This window comes from Gobius niger (assembly GCF_951799975.1).
Source record: "Gobius niger genome assembly, chromosome: 11".
In the NCBI taxonomy this organism is placed as follows: domain Eukaryota; kingdom Metazoa; phylum Chordata; class Actinopteri; order Gobiiformes; family Gobiidae; genus Gobius; species Gobius niger.
In genome coordinates, this window is record NC_136862.1 from 21,161,851 (window position 1) to 21,183,380 (window position 21,530).

The 21,530-nt window shown below is 40.1% G+C and overlaps 1 protein-coding gene across 1 annotated transcript in view; it reads left to right on the top strand.

Moving 5' to 3' along the window:
- Nucleotides 1-21,530, top strand: part of ubl3a (ubiquitin-like 3a) — a 44,774-nt gene that overhangs the window by 19,630 nt on the left and 3,614 nt on the right. The window contains exons 2-4 of the mRNA XM_079566947.1: nucleotides 14,912-15,020; nucleotides 18,570-18,656; nucleotides 21,031-21,108. Coding sequence (XP_079423073.1) covers nucleotides 14,912-15,020; nucleotides 18,570-18,656; nucleotides 21,031-21,108 — 274 coding nt within the window. The remainder of the gene's footprint in view (nucleotides 1-14,911; nucleotides 15,021-18,569; nucleotides 18,657-21,030; nucleotides 21,109-21,530) is intronic.

Here is a 21,530-nt window from a genome sequence, read left to right on the forward strand (position 1 = left end):
GCTTTCAAACCAAGACTTATGTGAAATAGTTGAATTTTGTTTAGCCTGGTGATGTGTCTTGCCCGAGTACACAAAACAGTTTTGATAACTTTAGTAGGACTAACAGCTATTGCAACTCAACCACTGCTGGCCCCTAATTAGGGCTGAAAGATATATCATTATCGTACTGATGTCGAGATATGAAGATTCAAAACATTAAAATCGTAAAAAGCAAGATTTAAACGACAGATTTTCATCAATAAAACTGCACTCTTCATATGGTTCAGCCCTACCCCTAATTGCAATAAAATATAAAGAAATTCAGTTTTTTTTGGTCAGTTTTCAAATGGTAAAAGCGGCAAAGTGACAGAAGGCGTCTCAAATACAACTGCGGTGTGTCAGAGTGAATCACTGTCCTGTTTGTTCACTTTGGGCAGATGGGAACGTAACAGTTTGGGGTGTAGCTGAGGCACACACACAAAAAAATGTCCTGGTTATTTTCCAATGTATTCATTTATCAACAAAGAACTGACTACTTAGGGTGAGAAATGCAGCCAGACATGTAGATCATCTGGAAAGTTGTTAGTTGATCTGTGGTTTAGTGATAAAATACCACAAATGTGAAGAGAAACCACAGTGGTTTGACACTCGATGAGAGATGTTACAATATCACAACTGCTACTGTCAATTTTGTCTATTAGGGAAAATACAAAATATAGTGGACAAAACACTAGTTATGGCCAAATCCAGTCAGACTTTACTCTATTTAATTGTTACAAGGAGAGAGCATTTTGACCTCTGTGGACAAAATAGTTTTCATCTTTTTAATTTAGATGCTTTGCCGTTCAGTTGGCATTGGAAAATAGAGGTTAGCCAGAAAACTCTTAAAAATGTACAAAAGTTAACTTATTTTCATAATATAGATACATTTCTAGCCTTGTTTTGTTCTCGATTCAGCAAATTAATTTAGAGAGTGCTTCTGTCATTCAATCACAAATTTGTTTTTGTTTTTTCCTCTCCAGTTGATCGCTTTGTGCTGCCGTTCCCCCCCCATAACTTCAGAGTATTTTACTGCTGCCCTTTATGAAATTGAGTTGGCAATTGCTGCCCTTTGTGTCAATTCCTCAGAGTCCTACCATGACCAGTGCACTGTCTATTACACTTTGATGTAGCTTTGGGCAAGTGTGTGCAATTAAAGCCCCGCTTTATGGTGTTGATCCCATGACTGTAAGAAACCATTAAAGTTTGACAGGGCTATTAAAAGTGTAATGATGCCATTATCTATTGCCTATGCCACAGGAAGTCCATGATGGTGCTGCATGTATCTGATAAAGTGTGCGGTGTCTGCTGCTATAAGCTCTCTTAAAAGATTAATGCTCTAAATAGAGGAAGAGCCTTCTAAAGTCTGATCAGAAACGGGAAGGAAAAGTTTACTGGCATCTGTAAGCTTTATTAGACATAAAGCTGGGACTGAAAGAGGGTGAAGTCCAGTAAATGAAAAACTCGTGATGCTTAGACCGGCAAAAACTGTATTCACATAAACAGGTAATTACATTTTCTGTATTTCTTTTTTTTTGTTGTCGTAATGCTTTGGCTCATTGTGGGTTTCGATCGAACAGTAGCCTGCTTCCCCGTGCCTAACACAAAAGCTGTCTGTCTGCAGTTAAAACAGCAACTGTCTTTATTGTCATGTGATAATCACGCTTTCCAAAAAATTAGTTTGACATTCAGCGCGTCTGCCCAAAATCAATGTGAAACTTGGCAAGAGACAAAGCTGACCTTTTTTTTCGGAGGAGACAAAACATTAATAGTTGAAAGTATGTCTGGATTTTGTCAGTCATCGCGCTGAAGGAAAGCCGGTGAATGGAGTTTATTATGAGTGGATGGCATGTCATAATGCGTGCTCTGCTGGGGAAATATGTTCAATCTTTTTTAGCTCAAATCGCTGCAGTTGTAACAAATGCCCTTATTGTCTGATTGGCATTGCAATTGACTGTAATCTGAGTAATGAAGAAAACTAAACATCAGTATATTATGACCATTTGCTGCTCTAATACTGAAGACTTCACATTGGATTTAAACCAGGGTTACATGAGGACTAGACTAGACAAAGATCCAGGCTAAACCCCCTGAGTGCTGCTCTTCTGTGATGGGAGCCCAGCTGAGACGGCAGGTTAATGACGATGCACTGATAAGGTCTGCAATTAGACAGAGCAGCTGATGTGACCTGGCTGCAAATTCTATGTATATTTTAACACCACACAACATAATAAACGCCTTTTAGAACCTCACACTTTAGATGCAGCCATGTCCATAGAGCTGCATCTTATAGCTATACCACCTCGATGAATGGATTTGTTATTAGATTAAACATTTATATGCGCATGTTTGTGCATATTTACCTGTGAATGATATATTTTTCCCGTATATAGTTGTCGTTTCATTGGTTGTTTGGTGTGAGGAAAGATGGCGTATGTTGGGTCACTGTAGTCTGCAAAGTTATTAGTAGCTAACCATCTTGTGGGGAGTGAAGTCTCCTGCAGAGCTTTGACAAGCACAATACAAACCCAAAGCAGTATTATGATTAATGACCAAAAGTCACTGCTGGTCTTGGTGGAGTTATGTGGGATTCATTTACTGAAAGATTTGAAAGCCGAATGAAAATCTGAATATTTTTGTGAGCCCACTTTTTTCCACTTTTGCTGCCTCGCTCTCCGGTCGCCTTTTTGACACTGTCCATTTTAAAAACGCACATCGAGAAAGCGACTAACAAGCTCGCTCAGTGCCACAGCCGTCGCCATGGAGACCGGCAGGGCGCGATGTCTGTTTAATCACCGGTGTTGAGATGAAATTTGACAAGGCAGATTGTTTGGCTGCTGCGTTGTTGTGTAACAGATAAAAAAAACATGATATTATCAGGTACAGGGACGCGTCGTCCTGCCCGTTCACGACCTTCGGTGTCAGCGTGATTACATTATGATTTCATTCACAGCTTCCTGGTCTGCATGACCTTGTTGTTTGTTAAGAGAGGAAAAATGTTGTTTTTGATTGTGTTTGTTGGAAAGGTCAGCAATTAACGCAACAGACAAACATTAAGGCTTTATAAAGAATCCTTGTTGTTTCAAGGCAGGGCCAAAACACAAAATGTGTGTGAAATATTTTGATTTTTACCCAGAAGTTTAGACTTTGATGCCTTTCTCAACATGTGGCTCAAAAAGGCTTCAGCCCCAAAGCGCTGATTTAGGACCAATTCATTTCATCATCTTCATAATCATCATCAATTCATCACTTCTCATAAGTTTTCTTTCCATTGCAGTCGATAAAGGTTTTGAGCAGTCACTCCTGAACCGGGGATTTACTGTTTCAACTTTTCATAATCTTTTTCTTTATAATAGTTTCAGTTATCGTTTCCTTTATTCGATTGTTTATAACAACGTACAGCTTTGTGAGGAGAATATTCTGTCACCCCATTGGTGTGATGTGATTTCTCACATCTGCTCTAGAAGCTACTGTGCTTACAGGGGCTCACTCTCAGTTAGTATTTGTGACAGGACAAAGAATAAACTTTATAGCTAAAAAAGGAGCCAGGTGCTCCATCTTTAGCTCCCAAGGTTGAGGATTTTTATTTTTTATTCATTTATTTCTTACAAAAGTTAAAGCTTTAGTTAGAAACCCCTTACTTATATTATGGACAATCCTACTATTTCTGTATAATTTTTGGAGGCTTGCAGCCTGCATTTAAAGGAAAAATGGCCTTGCGATCAAGCAAAACCTGCGTACCCCCACTATGGACATTCAACATTGTAAAATGTGTTGCCACCCCAATTATTATCCCTAGCCCTGCTTGCCCTGTGATTATTTTTGTTTCTAGAGCCACCTCTGCATCCTGACAAAAGGTCCCTGGTTTGCTGAGATGTTAAAGTATATTAACCTGGGGTCCATTTTAAAGTATTCTGTCTTTTGCATGGTCATTGAGCTCCTATATAATAATAATAAGCTCCTATAGGCCAAGTCTTTATGTGACAAAGTCGGTGAAAGACGAGATTATACTGCATTACAGATTAAGCCTGGCAGCAGTGGAATTAAGCAAACTGCAGGTTGGCCAAGGTCCCAGTGTTTATTTCTTCATCTTCACAACTCTGGAAAAGTCTCCTTCAGCACCCAGCAGGAGACCAGACCCATAAAGCCCAATAAAGCTCTGTGTCTTTACATTTAAAGCACTGTAGACTCCAGGTAAGCTCTTTGGGGAGAAGTGGGTTAGTGATTTTGGTGGCGTTGGCAAAATAGTTTTCTTCTGTTTACCAAAACAGAGGTACAGTATGTTAGATACAGAACAATTTGTGACAATACACCAAAGCCACTAAGCGGACAATGTCCTCACCCGTGTCATCATTTTGACCACAAATGGCACTATTGTGACTACATTTCTTACTACAATTTGTACGAGAAGCAAATGTACACATGCTGAATGTACTTAAATGTGTTTTTGTTAACTTGTTTATTACTAAAGTAAAATTGTGTTAAGCAATAATGTCAGGGCTTTGAAATTAGATTGACTTGTAGTTTGCGTTAAATACAATTGAATTCATTGGCCATTTACTGTTTGTCTTTTGGCACATTTTTCTGTGGGCGTATAAGGTAAACCTTTACCTTAGAGCTTTTCATAGGATGTATTACGTAGATAATAATATGTTTACTAAAGTCAGGGAAAGATTTGCAAGTCAAACTACATTTTGCAAATGTTAACCAAATTTCATCAATACCAATAAAAACAAATTCATCTTTCAGTTTAAAAGTATTTCCAGATGCTATGCTGTAAAGATTTCTCATATTTTGTTGCGAGTTCAAATATGACACTTTTTGTTTCAAGCACCGCAGAGATCAAGTGCCAACACCCACTCTTTATTTGTGCCTTTCTGTTTTAGTCTTGGCTGTTTCTCTTCACCATCATTACACCACGCTTCTGTTCAGCTCCTGGTTGGAAATAGCCAGCTGGTTTCTTCAGATGTTCCATTTTTGAGCCGTTCCTAAAATAAATATTCACAAGGTGGCCACCGTTTGAAGAGAGAAAAACAAAAACAAACTGCATTTAGTCATTTATTCGCTCTTTCATGAATAAAAATCAAACGTCTCGCTAGGTTTTCTCTGCTCTTCCATCTTTAGTGCAGACAGAGTCAGCGATATAACAAATCCTCGCCCCGGGCCCTCGCTTCTCATATCGTACTCTCATCACTGTTACGTAACCCTTCTGTTCGAGCGCTTTTACAAAGGAGTGCATAGACCAAACAGACAAACTATCAATTTATAATCCTGTATGGAGTCCAAATTGGCTAGATTTCCCAGTGTGCTTTGCTGGCAGGTGTGAACCTGAGCCAATGAAAAGCTGCTTTACTGCCAAATCTACTAGTCCCAAGACTATATCAAATAAATGATGGGCTATTGCCGAATTATCAGTCCACAGTTTACTGCATAAATGATAATGGTAAATGAACTGACTCTTATATCATCTTTCTTTAAAGGGACTATACAGTTTACATGTTCCCTACATGTTCCAGCTATGTCCTAATGGGAGAATGAGCTCAGACCTGTTCACCACAACTGCCTCTAAAATCCTGCACTGTCACTCAGAAAGTTGCTACTTCGGGTCTGAATTGCTGTCATGCACGAGCTTAATATAGAAGCTGCAGTTATGTATAAGGCCTGAGGTGGCAGTAGTGAGCATAAAATGACCAACTTGCATCTAGTCTCTTTAAAGGTGCACTATGCAACGTTTTAAGTGAAAAACATATATAAATATTTGGGCATATTTGACCTTTTAGTGACTCAGTGGCTGTATAGGTGCTGCATGGCACCTTTGCTCTCCTTCAGAGTGGACTTTATGACGCTCCAGGATCAATTGTTTTTGGGGGTTTGTACCAGAAACTTGCCAGAAACTCCAAAAAATTGATTCGGGAGCATTGTAGAGGCCACTGTGAAAAGTTGCATCTAGAGCACCTTTAAATAGTATAGGTTTTCTCATCCATGTTGGCCCAGTTGTAACATAAACTATTGCTTTAGCCTCCATCTGAACCAGGCACATTTTCTCCAGTTTGGCTTTACCCAAATCTAAAAGCACCTTGGAAAAAAGCGTCAAAATAGCAACAAAAATGAGACAAAAAGAAGGATGAAAATGCAACAAAGGAGCAACAAAAACAACAAAAAAATGAAAGAAAGCGATGATAAAGTGGCCAAAAAAAGCCACTTAAGAGTAACAGAAAAATGGCAAAACACGTAACAAAGATGTAAGTAAGTGACGACAACAAAGGGAAAAGATTTGTTCAGATGAGTTTGTAGGTCTCAGCTTTCAAATGAGGGATTACTCTAGCCTATAACCTTGTAACCTTTTTAGATGAAAAAAAAGATGCACAGCTGGACATTTTCAAACTGAAAATTGAGAATTTGTGTTAAACTATTGGCTAATAATTGCCTATTTTAAGCGTTTGGAACATTGCACAGGTCATAAAAGAAACAATGAATGATTATTAAATGCTAGTAAATATTTCAATCTACGAGACGGTGGATTTGGGATTCAGAGTGAAGAGCGTTCACCACTGAACAAGTTTATCCACATCTGATGATGCTTTTGTAAGGATTAGGATCAGGGTTAGCAGCTTTTGAACTTACTGAGACACCAAGCAGATATATTACAGTTTAGGGAGTCTTTGTTTATGTTGATGCAAAAACAAAAGAAGAAATGACTGTATACTTGCATGTTTTAATAGCATTTATCCCTGAACTAAAACATCCCAATGGGGCTTAATAATGTGTTGATATGCGTCTCTAGTCCCGTCACATTATAAAAGCTCTTTCAATGTGTTTTTAATTAACACAAACAATGGGGCCTTGACAGAAGTGGGGCGCAGGCGTGGGCTGATAATTGCCACCCCTCTTTATGTAACTCTCATTTGGGAGGCCCGCTGCAATCGGGTAAAAAAAAAAAAAAAAAAAGGGCTATTTATTTACTCCAATTGACTAATAAAAGGCTGTCTTTCAAACGTGTTCATCATTTGTTTGACAAGCCACAGCGTTCCCCTCGTGCTGCTTTGTAGTTCATAATCGTCTCGGGCGCTGCAGGAAGGAGAAGTAAATCTGGAGCTAAAGTGCATTCTTCGAGCTCGGAGTCTGGCAGCGTTTCCTTTAAGTTTTATGGCTAAAGTCAAACTGTAGCCGACTCGAGCATCCATCTGGCTTGTGTTCAGCGGACCACAGTGAATGTAATGGGCCAGCAGCACCTCCTCTTTCCCTTCAAGTTCATTCACAGCCCGGGATACACCAGTGGGATGGCGAACATTAGCGGCCCACAGACGTCAGGTGGTCTTTTAATTTCAGTCCTGATTTAATGAGGAGTCTGCTTTGGATTTAGACCTTCAGATCTGGTTTAGTTCTCACCTAGTTCTGGTTTGTTTATGGTCCGAGTCCTGGTTTAGACCACATGATTTAGCCCTGTGTTAATTTGATATCGAGCAGACTGTTCAAACTAATTGCCTCAGGACATACAGTATCTAATCTATAGCCTGTCCGTCCAAGGGAGTGAACATCTCCCCCATGTTTCTCTTTTTCCCACTGGGGTCTTTGAGTTGTTCCTTGCTGAGTAGGAAGGTCTAAGGACGGGGGCCGCTGCTGCTTCTCAATTAGATAAATCATCAGTATTTTGTTAAGCCCTGAGAGGCGACAGTGGACGTAAATAGGGCCTGTGTTAAGGTTCTCAAACCTCTATTTGCTTTCATTTATAGATATTTTTTTCATTTATTTCTGCCATTGGCACAAAGGAATACGAGGTAAACAAACAACCTCCTCAAAATAAACGTCCTCAACTCAACTCTGGGTTTGCTAACAGTTGTATTACCGCCAGAGGGACTACGAAAAGGATTTATTATGGTTAACAACTTACTTACTACTGCTTTAAGAAGCATTGCTTACATACATTCTGTTAAAAATTCTACATTGACTCAATCCTTACCTAAGAATGATGATAAAAAGCAAAACATTCACTGTGATTCTCTCACGCAACAATAACCCAGAAATACTTAACAAAACAAATATGAGACTCCCAACATAAAAGAGTGGACAAATCTGAATACTTCCTGAACCAACTGTAACTGAAATATCAGCATGTTTAGTTGCCATGTGCGCGTCAGGGTGTGACTTATCTTTTATTGAGTGTATTATTGAATTTCACAGTGTATAAATAAGCTCTAATATGTTCCCACACGTCTCCCAGTAATTCATTGAGGGCTCATATAGCAATGCGGGCCTTTAATGCTCTTTGCACATCATAAACACGTGGACACACAGAGCAGCCTTGAGACAGTTTCGAGAGTTGTGCTCAGAGGAGTAATTATAGATGGCATTGAGAATCTTCCACTCGGCCGCATGCAAATAGCGATTTAGCCGAGAGCCTTCCGCATGTGTTTACACCCAGCGCTGACACAGAAACAGGCCTGTGGATTTGGTTTGGCGTGTGGGACACATGCAGGCTGATGATGCTGGTTAATTCTTTAAGCTATCGTGGTCAATCAATCATAAGTTCAGACTGGTGCGGCCCCAAAGAGGACGGAGATATTCAAGCAGCTGTCAAGTCCTGTCAAGTCCACTAAAGACTTTCACTTGTATCTTGAATCATTGCCGACAGGACCAACACTATTCAGCACCAAACCTGGTCACAGTACAGTGGACTAGGGCTGGGTATACTGTTTAGGTACTACTGGTATTGAAAGAATAAAAGAAGAAATATAAAATCTTTGTATTCAAGTTTTGATGCTGTTGGTCATCAAGATTTGAAAGACAAAAAAAGTGAAACACAAGTTGAAAAAAAATGTCTTAAAGGGGAAAAAATTAGGAAAAATAAATGGAAAAAATTGGGTAAAATTGAGAGAATTTTTTGTTTTAATTTGGGGGAAAAAGTGTATAAAAGAAACTGGGAACATTTTGAGAAAATTGGGGGGAAAAACATAGAAAATTGGGGAAAATAGGAGGAAAAAAGTGAAACCCTTTTTGCCCTTTTGTAGTTAAAGGACGTTTCTTGGTTGTTTCACCTCAAACAAATTATTCAAATGCAAAATAAATTAAATGGAAGCAAAAGGAACATTATTAATCTGTTTTATGGTTCTATGATATGACAGATATTTTAGTATGGTATAAAAAAAAATGTCCCGTTCAGGTATTGGTATCGAAAAGCAAGTATTGTTAAAGCACCAGTATCGGGGGGGGGGGGAAATGGAACGATACCCAGCCCTGCAGGTGACAGCATAATCTAAAATAGTCGGCTTGATGCATTTCCCATCTCCCATGTCTGCACCTGGAGCTATTTCATGAGACATTATATCGCTATGTTTCGCTGTTGGAGCTGACGGGAGCCTGCTACCAGCCCGTGTGTGGTGGGGAGAGGAGGGCGCTGGCTTTAGCCCTGGGGAGTTGGGGGAAGGGAGAGCTCTGATTGAGTTAAAGTCATGCAGCGGATGAAGTCAATGAAAGCAGGAGACAATCAGAGCCTTTAGTGCCGACACAGGGAAGGAAGTGCCTCCAACGGGAAAAAAAGATTTCCATAGATGTTAACAGTTGCGATAAGAGGGGTGCTTATCACTATAAAATGGAATATACAATAGGGGCTGAAAGGAATTGAGGCCTTCAGTAACAAGTAACAACCCGTATCTAACTATTTGAAGGTAATGGCTCATACATGTGTAAAGCGCAGGCCTATTTCGTTGTTGTATACCCCCCCCCCCTCTTTTTTCACAGATTTTTTTCAAGACTGGCCTTTTATAAAATGACCAAAAGTATCTATATTGCAAGTTCCCACGTTTCTGTCTTCCATTTTCAAGGCTTCTGGCACAAACGTATTATTTTTATTGGCCCAAATTTTAACAAGCTGGAAAATCCCGAGAACCCATAAAAGAGGAAACCCACTTGAACTAAAGCTATATGTCAAGAGATTATTATGCCTTATATCGTTTGGTTGTAGCTTGGTCAGTCAACTTCTGTCATTGCTCTATTAGTGTGGAACATTTCTAGATTATTATGGTTGGTCAAAGTGACACAGATCAAACTTCCTCTGAAAATAATGTGATTGAAGAGACATTTGACCCAATGCGGAAAAGGAAAGAAGCAACTGTAGCTTCAGGATCACTGCAGGTAAGAAAAAACAAAGAATCAGAATACATAGGACATAAGATTTTATTCACATTACTAAGGGGTTTTCCTACAAGTTACACCAGTCAGAGTCAAAATCACAGCTGTAGTAATGGTTGTATCTTTAAGGGCAGAATAAAAGGCTTTATCAAAAATAAAGTATTTGACTTAATGATGGCGTCCGACATTTCTCCCACGGTGCTTCATTCGCTGTACATTAGGCGCAGATCAGACGGGGCGACGGGGGCGCGGGTGCAGTGATGGGGGAAGTGAGGATGTCGTAGGTGTTACCGAGTGAAAACGCCAACCTCCAGCTGTCACCATAGGGACGCCATGGAAACGGACAGGTGTGCATCCGGAAGGAACGAGGCTGGCTAAAAAAAAAAAAAAAAAATCTCGTTTCAGTGTCTTCGTTATTATTGATTGGAAAGTTTAATGAGGTGATTTCAAATGTTAAAAAATTGGCACTTCATCTGATCATTTCAGAATCATCAAATGGAAAATTGTAATGGATAACAAGTTTGAGCCATCATCCAAGCAGTGTAGGCTTCTTTCATTTCTTACTGTGAGAAGTGAGTTATTTACCCAGTCTAGATATTGTGGTCAGTCAGTGTGAACTTAAGGCAAGAGGTTGTCGTCTTGTCTAATTAAAAGTACGACACGGTTGTGATGCTCTTGACAGGAATGCCTTGAGAGACTTTAGATATCTTGGTAATGTGGATGGTGCATGAATTTAACACATCATTTATAATCTTATTTACTGCTTGGCCTATGATCTATAATAAATGCTCAAACTTCCCTTTTAGCACTTCCTGGGGTAAGATTAAAGTGTATGTAAGAACATCCAATCATCTTCAGTAGAACTGAACTGTGCTTTAAAAGTTTAAAGTAGTATTTTGCCTGTGTAAAAGGTACCAAAAAAACTTTACTTCTCTACATGACTAAGTGGCTATAACATCAACACCAAAATGTTTTCTATTAGCTCCCGGTAACTCCACAACAGCAGCCAATGTATCTTCCTGCTTTCATTTCATATTATAAACCGATTAGTCTTGTTTTCCGTTCATCATTTGAACTTTAATTTTCCCTGTAATGTTTTATTTTATTTTATTTTATCCAATACAAATCCGTCAACAATGGCGGATGCACCTTTTACTTGGGATTTCAGATTGCGTCATCGCTTTGCGCCATTGTTGTGACTCCACTACATGCACTGTGACATAAATAGCAACATTTTACGCCGCATTTTGTTCTTCTTCTCTTAATCTGACCTACGCGCCGTGCCTGTTGTTGTCTGCTGCGCGCCAAGTCCAGAGGTCGGCCCGGGCCCTCTCGCTCTGATCTCCATGTTGTTGATAGCCCATTACTGCAGGCCCTTTCTGTGCCCGTGCGTATGCGTGCGTGTCGCTGTGCGCGTGTTTGTGTGGCTTTGCGCTGCTTTAAAACTATAAGCTGATGCGATAACGTTCTTAGGCAGCTCTGTGTCTCAATCCTGTGCGTTACCGCGGTTACATCACTCAGATAGTGGCCGCACTGCAAAAAATGTTTCCTTTAAACTGATATAGATTATGAATCATCTGGGTTTTTGTTTATGTATTACATCTATTTATCTGGTCAATTGATTGGGCAGGTTTCAATGTTTTAGTTTAGTTTTTTTTTAGGAAACAAGTTCATAATCTTCATAATCATGAGTTCATAATAGGGCTGCAACTAACGATTATTTTGGTAATCGATTAATCGACCGATTATTTTTACGATTAATCGATTAATCACTTGGCTGTGAAAGGTGCATGGAAATTGTATTTTTTTCTATTTTTTTATCACATAAAGCGAAAGTGGCACCGCTTGAGGACACGTGGATGGAGTAAACTTAAAGTAAACGTTTGTAGGAGGCTCTTTATGCTAATTCTGCCTTTTTATTGGACGAGACAAAGACAGATATTTATGAAATTTACGATGTACAAAACACTGCAGACCCTAACTTTAAAAAACAAAGTAGGTTTTCATCCAAAATACATAATTGTCATGTCTTTTTGCTCAATTTTAGTCTGTGTTTAGAAGAAAACGATTAATCGATTAATGGAATAGTTGACAACTATTTTAGTAATCGATTCGTTGTTTCAGCCCTAGTTCATAATCTGAGTTTGTTTTTGACAGTGGTATCTGTGATAAGAATGTGAGGGTGCAAAAGAAACCTACAGTAATACCTACAAAAAATGTCAAATATATCGTGTTGTTTTCAGTATTATTCTATTCCTATTACGCCTTTTTACTTATTGAGTTTTTATCGTGCGTCAGAGCTTTTAATTTCCCATTTTGTGGATCAATAGTCCTTCCGTGAACCAGTAAAAACAACTCAACCCTTGTTATTCTGAAGTGTCTTTACCTCATGTTCATATAGACGCTGGTTTTGCAGTTGGCGTGTTTCCGTGTGCAGGTGGTGGGGGCGGGTGGGCACATGGAAGAGGCCACAGGCAGTGACACACACGTGCGACTGCCACGCGCTCGCTGCAGCTCACGGCCGGCGCTTACAGTCGGCTAAAACAAACACGCCCCAGACAGACCTCTGGGCTCAAAGACGCACTGTGTGAAGCTGTGTGGGAAAACCCTGTGTTAAGTCTCTGGAGTCTGTGAGAGAAGAGGGGTCTCAAACTGTGGTACCGAGGCCTGTTGTGGTTGTCAAGAATGTTAATCGGTCCCAATTTTGTTTGAATTCAAACCACTATTTAGTCCCGGCTTAGATTTGCTCTTGTCCTCCTGGCTTAGACCTCTGTTAGTCCAACAGTGAGTCTTACTTCCGACATAGACCTTTCTTGCCTTAGTTTCGACCCGGTTTACTTACTTCTGTTTTAGAGCTGACTTGAACTATTTTATTTTGACTTGTCTGTCCTTCAGGTTCTGTTTTTTTAGTCTCATAGCTCTTATTACTTTGCTTGAGACTTCAACTTGATTTTAGCTCATAAAAAGGGTATAGAATGATATTTACTTTGGCTTTATGTGCGCTATACATTCTGTTGTAAATTTCATAGATGTAGAGAATAATCTTAATAATATTTCATTCTAAATGTTTCATTAAGTCCTCAGTTTGTTAGTTTGTTCATAATGTTAAACTATGATTGAAAAAGGTTCGAAAATGTTCATTGCTGCAAATTGACTTAATAATGTACAAAGAATTCTTAAACATGCAGCAGTGCCATTTATTTATTTCCGAAGACCTTTTTAATGGTGCTTCTAAACTCCACTAATAACTTTTACTTAATGTTTTCCCGTTTCATTGTTTTGACTCGCTCCACAAACCTGTTTCCCCACCGTTGCCATTCATCTCTAGTTATGTTAATGGTTCGGATTACAAGGCTTGTTCGATATGCGCTGGCACATAAACACTCTAGATGTTATCATAAAAGCCTTGGATTCAGTCTAGCCTATGTTGTGACCTGCTCATTAGTTCAGCATTGAAAGATCAGACGGATCCAACTGGTTCTGGCTGCGAAGTTCAAATGCAAGTCGTCGAGGGCAGATGGCAGTCCCCCAATAAGCTTTTATTATTACATCCAACGTGTTCATAAATAATCATCAGGAGGTCGCTGGAGGGGTTTAAGAGCCTACTCCACAGGAAATTAGCTGTAAAAACGCAATCCACAACACAAAAGGTTGTTGATGTGTCAATAGGCGAAGCTGAGTGGGGGATGAGTGAGTGGATGCAGGGATTTTATATCGAATGTTTAACAAAATGTTAAAAGGAATATAGACTGGAATCCTGTAATGAGACAGAACTCCATAACAGTAAAGCGAAGTCATATAATGTTAGTTTTTTCTCATTTTTGTGATATATAATTCTAGTCCTATTACTTCTTCTATTTTCTTAGCATCCATGCCCAGAAGTATCCCAGTGAGAGGAAGAGCTTAGCCTTGGTAGTGGACTCCAGAAGGCTGTTGTTTGCCGTAGAATCCCACCCAATTTACCAGTGTTAGACGGACACACACAGACATGAGATTCTAGGCTGAAGAAGGGAGTGACCAGATCATGACCTCAAGATCTTTTTATTTATTTGTTTTGCAAGAAGTAACAGCTTGCACAGTTCAATCTAGGGAATGTTTCTGCACTACTATAACCAGTCCTACTCCTCGTTTATCAAGGCTTGTGGCACTGGCTCGTGATATTGCAGTCACAGCCATGTTTTCAGTTTGCGTCAGCGGGAGTAGCTAGATGTAATGAATGTAAGTAATGATTTTGTTCAGTTAAATATTGTTACGTAGCAGCGTCTTACTCGTACACACCCTTCCACATGTACCTATAATACAATGAAGTGTGCTTCAAGTGAAATGTGGAAAAACGGTAAAGTGGCGTCAGGATATTGGATGGTTGTTGCTGATCCGGATGTGCAGTCCTCGGCTCACCATTTAATTACTTTCAACTCGTGCGTGCTTCCTGCCTTTGAATTAATAATATGATGTCCATATCTTCTTGTTTTTCCTCACAATTTATAGAGATTTTCTTTTATTAACAAAGAGATCACATAACAAACAACAAGGTGTATATGTACATTCAATTATTATTGTTAAATTAATAACACAAGAAAGTGAATTGTATCATCTATCTAACCATCAACTGATAGTTTGTTTTGGTCCATATTTCCTGAAACCAAGTCCAATCTTTGTTGTATATCTTTTCAAATGGAGGCTAAACAGTCAGTACTGATGTGGCTATGCATTGTTTGGCTTCCAGATGTTCTTTTCTGATGTACTTTGCATGTTTGTGTTGCAGATAAACCTGAGGCTCATTCTGGTCAGTGGGAAAACGAAAGAGTTCCTGTTCTCCCCGAGCCACTCGGCAGCAGACATCGCAAAACATGTGTACGACAACTGGCCGATGGGTGAGTCTGCACATACACACGAGAGGGGCAGAAATGTAGAAAGTTCAATGGTCTAATTAGATAATGTAAGAGGTTCAAAGCTCTGTGTAGGAAAGTGGTCTCTGTGACAGGTTTGCAACATGGATCTTCAGTGCATGTCCAGAGCATTTTAAAGGTGCACTAGGCAACTTTTTATGTAAATATTAGTGCGTATTTGACCTTTCACTGACCCTGCGGCTGTATGGGTGGTTAGGTTGGCGCGTTCACTTTCCATCCCGGTGTCCTCTCTGATGCTTCAGGATCAATTTTATTACAGGTTTTTTAGGATTTCTGGTAGGTTTTCGGAATGTCATGTGTATGTAACCATGAATATGGTTCAATCAGCAGTGAAAACCTAAAAAACAATTGATCCTGGAGCCTACAGGGCATCGGGGATGGCAAGTAAAGGCGCTATGCTAACATGAAAAGTCACTGAAACGTCAAATATGCACTACTATCAACTTTTTTTAAGATAAACAGTTGCACAGTGCATCTTTAATCTGTTAGTTTTCAACACGGGCTGCTTGTTATAGCGCAGTTAAGATAAACAGACTTTCAGCAGATCATTTGCTGCTGATAAGATCAAGTGCACCTTGTTTTTGCCACAGCTAAGTTTCAAAATGTAACTAAACAACAACGGATTAAAGCACTTAATTATTTAGTTGTATGTATATAGATAATGTACGTATGTAGCAGCACCGTGTCGTTAGTTAGCATCGATGGAAGTGCTCACTGCTGCTGACAAATGTAAAACCTGCTCACTCACGGCAATACTTCCATGTGATTGGTCTGGACCACCTGTGGATAAGAGCCCCACTGTCTCAATTTCAGCCCTTTTAAATACATTTTTTACGAGACTGAAAATTCAGATCTTGCAGCAATCCAATTTACAAAATTCAATATCCCCGATATGACTGAAACTGCTACCAAGAAAGGCTTGGGAGAAGCTCAGAGTAGACCTCCATTCTGAGTTCACCAAGGTAAGCGTTGGAACAAAACAAGTAGAGTGCCTGCTGTGGGGACTTTCACTCAGTTGGGAATGTCTCAGAATCCCTTGGAGCTGGTGACTGGGGAGAGGGAAGTGCGGCTCTTGGATAAGCAGTAGGAGGGATGTTTTTAATCGAATAGCAGCTGTCTGGAAGTGTGTTTGTAGACTTAGCTCACCGTCTCAAAGGGCTGGGTGTTTCTCGTCTGCCCAAAGCCAAAATATTATGTAAAAATGCAACAACAGTCAAGCTATGTTGAATTCGACCCGACTTAACTTGAATCACAAACTACCTGAGCAGTTTATAATGTCATAGACTTTCAATTTTGCACCTAATATTTATAAAACAGAACTCTAGCTTCATGAATCTGTGTTTTTCCACCAGCGCTCAGTAGTGAAAGATCTAAACATTTACACACAGTAAATGTCTCCCACAGTCTGTGCATATTTAACACTGTATTTGACGATACATGTCATTATAAATTCACCACTAGACTTTGCTAATTCAGATTTTCTGATTTTACTGACATCATCTTCAGCAGTAATGTGCAGAGATTCCTGATCCGTTTCTGACCTGGGCACTGCCACAATGTGCTCACTGCATTGCAAATGATCTGACACTTTGCTCCAACAAAAGCCTTTGAGGAAGCTCCATGTATTGTGGAGCCACAGATCACATCCAATGCTCTGCTAATTACGCACTGGCAGGACTGCAGTGCATTGTGGGGTAGCCTTTGGAGTGGTTAATTAGCCTCTCTTCTTTCGCTCTGATTGTCACTGCGTATAGGAATGTGAAGCACAGCTCTTCCACCTCTGGTCAGTCCAAACGCCCACTCCCAGAGCGCCGTTCAGTTTAATCCAACACTGACCTCAGCCGCCACACCTTGAAAACACCCAGAGCCCGGCCTCACGTGGAAGTGCTCACGGTGAACATGAAATACAATCATGATTTAATAGGGTGGAATGTGAGGAGAGACCTGATTTAACAAAGACAGGACGACAAAGAGGTATTTTGAATTAAAAATAATACACAGATTTTATCGTAAACCAACAGACAGTGACAATGGGATTAACTAAAAAAAAGACTCTTTTCGATCATTCACTATTGTATAAAAAAAATCCTATGTTATCAGTGGCATACACATTTGCAAGTCATTTGTTTTTGCTTTTTAATGCATTTGTCAGTGTTTTTGTAAATCGATAGTTACAGGAACATTGTTGGACTGGTGTGACAGATGGGGGAAAAGGCTGTAACAGATACAGTGGGATCCCATTAAACCCAGTGTCATCTCATGTATTTGATTCCAAAGTATTTCCCGGATTGTTTACTCTTCCAAATAATACAAAAATGAAGCACTCCTCTCAGTTGATGAATCATTGTGTGGTGTAGAGATTACCCCTCTCCGTTTGGTCCTGGTCTTTTGTTCCTTGTCACCCCCGAGCACGTGTGAACTCGGCCCGCCCCGGCTCAGGCATCTGCAGTAACACCCTTCACTGACTCCAGACACATCTGGACTGCAGCCTCTGCTCCCCCCGCCGCCGCCGCCTCTCATTTACTGCCGTGTCTTTGACTCTTCACAGCCACACCTAACGCTCCCCTCGCATTCCCCTCGCAAGACGTCCCAGCAAAACCACTGGTTACAGATTTTGCATATAATCACTGAAAACAAAAGCCTCAGAACACCTCCAGGGCAAGAGTTGGTGATCCAACAAAGAACATGTGTTAACAGATTAAATTGGCCTTTGTCTCCAAGCATGCAACTATAATGGAGTCTGTTTATAGATGTGTTGACACGGCGATTGTTATTTGTTTTCATTAGGAAAAGTAAGTAAGCTATTTGTTCTCACATTATAGTCTGGTTCACTATGTAATTTTGCCGGATTTTTGTGGAGAGTTCTAAAACTACACATTTTTGAAAACGTTATTAAATAAGCGACCAGAAAAACAATGTTTCCATTTGCTCTGAAAAATAAAGGTGCCGTAATAGCGAACATTTATATGGGGAGTAAAAAAACGTTGTTTGGTAGAAATTCATGAAATTTGGCAGAAAATTCCATTTGGTCGTTCCAATCAAAAAGGTAAGCAAAACCCTTGTCATATTTTTCACGTTGTTGCCGTAGGGATGACAAGGACTCCCCATTTACCCTAATGGAAGAATGGTATAATTGACATTGCATAACTTCAAATCATAACAACGCCGCCCAAGAAATGTTAATGTTATGCACAGAGTCAATTCCACAATTTAACCAAATGACAAGGGCAAATGGAAACATTGTTTTTCTCATTACTTATACCATAAGCTTTCCAAATAGTAAAATCTAAACATAGTGAACCGGACTATTAATTAAGGACAGTGGCTGAAAATGATCATCAGAAAGTCTTATTCTTAACAGGCTTTTGGACATACTTTGGAAATACTTAAAACCAGAACATGACCAAGTGTCGGAACTTTCAATCCCAGTCCTGTTTGTCAAAGTTATTGGTTGCAGTGTTGATTTCTTCCCCCCCTAACGCCCCCTGTGTCTCTGTGTCTTGTTTATTTCAGACTGGGAGGAGGAGCAGGTGAGCAGTCCCAGCATCCTGCGGCTCATCTACCAGGGACGCTTCCTCCACGGCAACGTCACACTAGGAGGTGAGAAAACACACCCTCATGTACTCTACAAACGAAGGGGAAGTTTCATTTCATCACAGCTTTTAGTACAGTAGTTCCCCTTGTCGCTAAAATACAAACACACACAAAATAGTAAGACACTGCATTACGCTTCCTACTTCTTGTTCAGTGTCTGATTTTGCTGACTCTTTTCCCGTCTCCAGCAGTGCCCGCGGGGTGATATTATTTTTACGCAATGATATTTTCACTTGACCACACCAGCACCCCTCTCGGCAGCGGTGAAGCCCGTCTATGGCCCCGTCCTCATGCGCAGTCTAAATTCACAGGCGTGTGTTGTTGGAAACGGCTGTGTGCTGTTCTCATGGTTTTCCCCAGCCCTGAACAGAGGCTCCTCAGTGCCCCTGGACAGGCCCGCTTTGACGGGACGAGCGAGGGCAGGAAGTGGAGAAAGAGAGAGAGAGAGGGAGAGAGGGAGGGGGGGAGGAGAAAGTCACTGTCAGGAAGGAGAGGGGTGAAGACTGGCGTTTGGACAGGATGGACGGACAGAGAGACGGGCAGGGGAGGGAGAGAGGGAGGGGAGGGGGGGGAGTGAATACCCTGAGAAAAAAGGATGGTTTCTTTAGTGCACTTACTTTTCCCTTTTTGGCTTTGAGGCCTTTTAGTCAATTTGGGGTTATGCCAGTCCCTGACCTTGTAGGCTGCAGCTAAATAAAAAAAAAGAAGAAGCTACAGGGAAAGACTAAGTCGAGGTAATATAATCTCCTCTTAATAACAACGGAAAATGTCTTTGGAGCTGCTGTCCACTTCTTTTCTCTCCCTCGCATTAGCACCTTTTAAACTGATGTAACCTGATTTTGTATGTGTCATGTGACTTTCTGTGGTTAATTAAGTTATTGCAGCCCCTAACCCGCTTTACATGCCCATCACGGCATTACGGTTCAGATTAATCCTCTTATCAGCGGTGTCAAATGTTTCAAATGCGTACTGTCGATAAGATAAAGGAGTCTGCCAGTCACACTCTCTGTCATTGCTGCGGTGCTTAACACATGCAAACGTGGTTGTTATTTAATTACTTCATAACAAATAGTTTCGTTTATAGTGTCTCTGTGATGCGCCAAGTTTTAACCACTGAACTAGACGTACAACTGCCTATTCGTAGAAGATGAATTTCCTACTTGGACTTCAGCAGCACGACTGAAAAATTGTCTAAATTATGTGGGTTTTTCTGACAAGTATCGAGAATCTGATAGCGTTTCGGACCGGTGCACATTTTAAACACAGCATTAACCTTTGAGCGAGGACTGAAATATGAACTGCTCAAACTAATACAGGAATAACATCACATTTCAGAAAAAGATGTTTAAACCATTGAAACCCTTCACTGCCGAGACTCTAAATCAGGTAGGGCCAAACATATTGATGCAAGGGCTACATAGATTTTTGTAATCACCTGAACACATTTAGAAAAGCATCATCAAATAGCAACAGTTTTGCGTAGATGGACACAACTCTTGTACGACTGAGAGACTACACAGACAGTTATGGGTAATCTTTCTTTGTCAAAACATTGTTTTTTTACCCAATGCATGTTGGACTTGATTATATTTTTCGGGTAAAATTGAAGGGCTTGGCAGGCCGCATTTGGCCTCTGAACCTCAAACTAGGGCTGCATGTAATAAAAACAAAAAATGCTATCCGTCTGAATATAGACACATTATAGATATGATTGCTACAGTGGAAGGAAAAAGTATGTATGTATTTTGAATTTCTCTCATTTCTGCCTAAATTGGTCATAAAATGTGGTCTGATCTTCATTTAAATCACAAAAATGAGTGTCTGCTTAACTAACACCACCCAAACAATAACTGGTTTATTGGCCATAACATGTAAACATTCACAGGAAGAATTTCAAAGGGTTCACATGCTTTTCCCTACCACTGTATACTCAACTATTTCAACATATTGGTTATTCACCAAACTGTATCATGACAAGACTTAAAAATAAAACTAATTTATAACCAAAACGGGCTAAAATAGAACATCATGACTGAAATTGAACTTTTACATATTTTAATGTAACCATGTGTTTTTTTTGTTTTTCACTATTAGCAAAAAAAAAAGTAAAATCTCAGTCAGATGGAAACCGCTTTATTATTTATCACATTATATTACAATTGTCCTAAGAAATACTAAAAACAACCAACCTCCTTGTGGCATAAAGCCGGATCTCAGTCTCTGTATTTGACGAAGACGAGAGGCCTGAAGCCCCTAAAGAGATAAAGTTTACCGCTCAGCCTATAATGTACTTCCTAATTGCACTATGTTATGCCGTTTACTCAGAAACACTTTAAATTGTTGAATAACTCTTGCATTTCGTCTCTTTCTCTCCTCACAGCTCTCAAACTGCCCTTGGGGAAGACCACAGTGATGCATTTAGTTGCCAGAGAGACTTTGCCCGAGCCAAATTCCCAAGGTAACCAGCTCCCGTTTGCTCCACTTTCTCTTTCAAATGCTTTTCACCCACCGCACCGCCCCGCATCTTCTATTATTTAACTTTACACACAAAAATCCTCACTGGTGCGAATAGTTGGCTGCTTTACGTGTAACCTCGGGACACAAAGCAGTTTTCAGAGGATAAATCATAAGGGCTCTATTTTGCCTTTGTTTGGTGGGATCATATCCAAGCATCTGCTGGTTTCACAACACATGATTTATAGCTACTCAAGACGATCTCAAATGGCTTTAAACGGCAACCCAAACATGCACGGGCCCCCGCAGATTTTTATGATGAGCGTAAAATTGAATTACAAAGATAGATGTGCTTCATTTACATAACTTGGGGAAACTTAAACGCACGCATTGCAAGTTATCAAATCTTTGAAGTGAAAAGGTAAC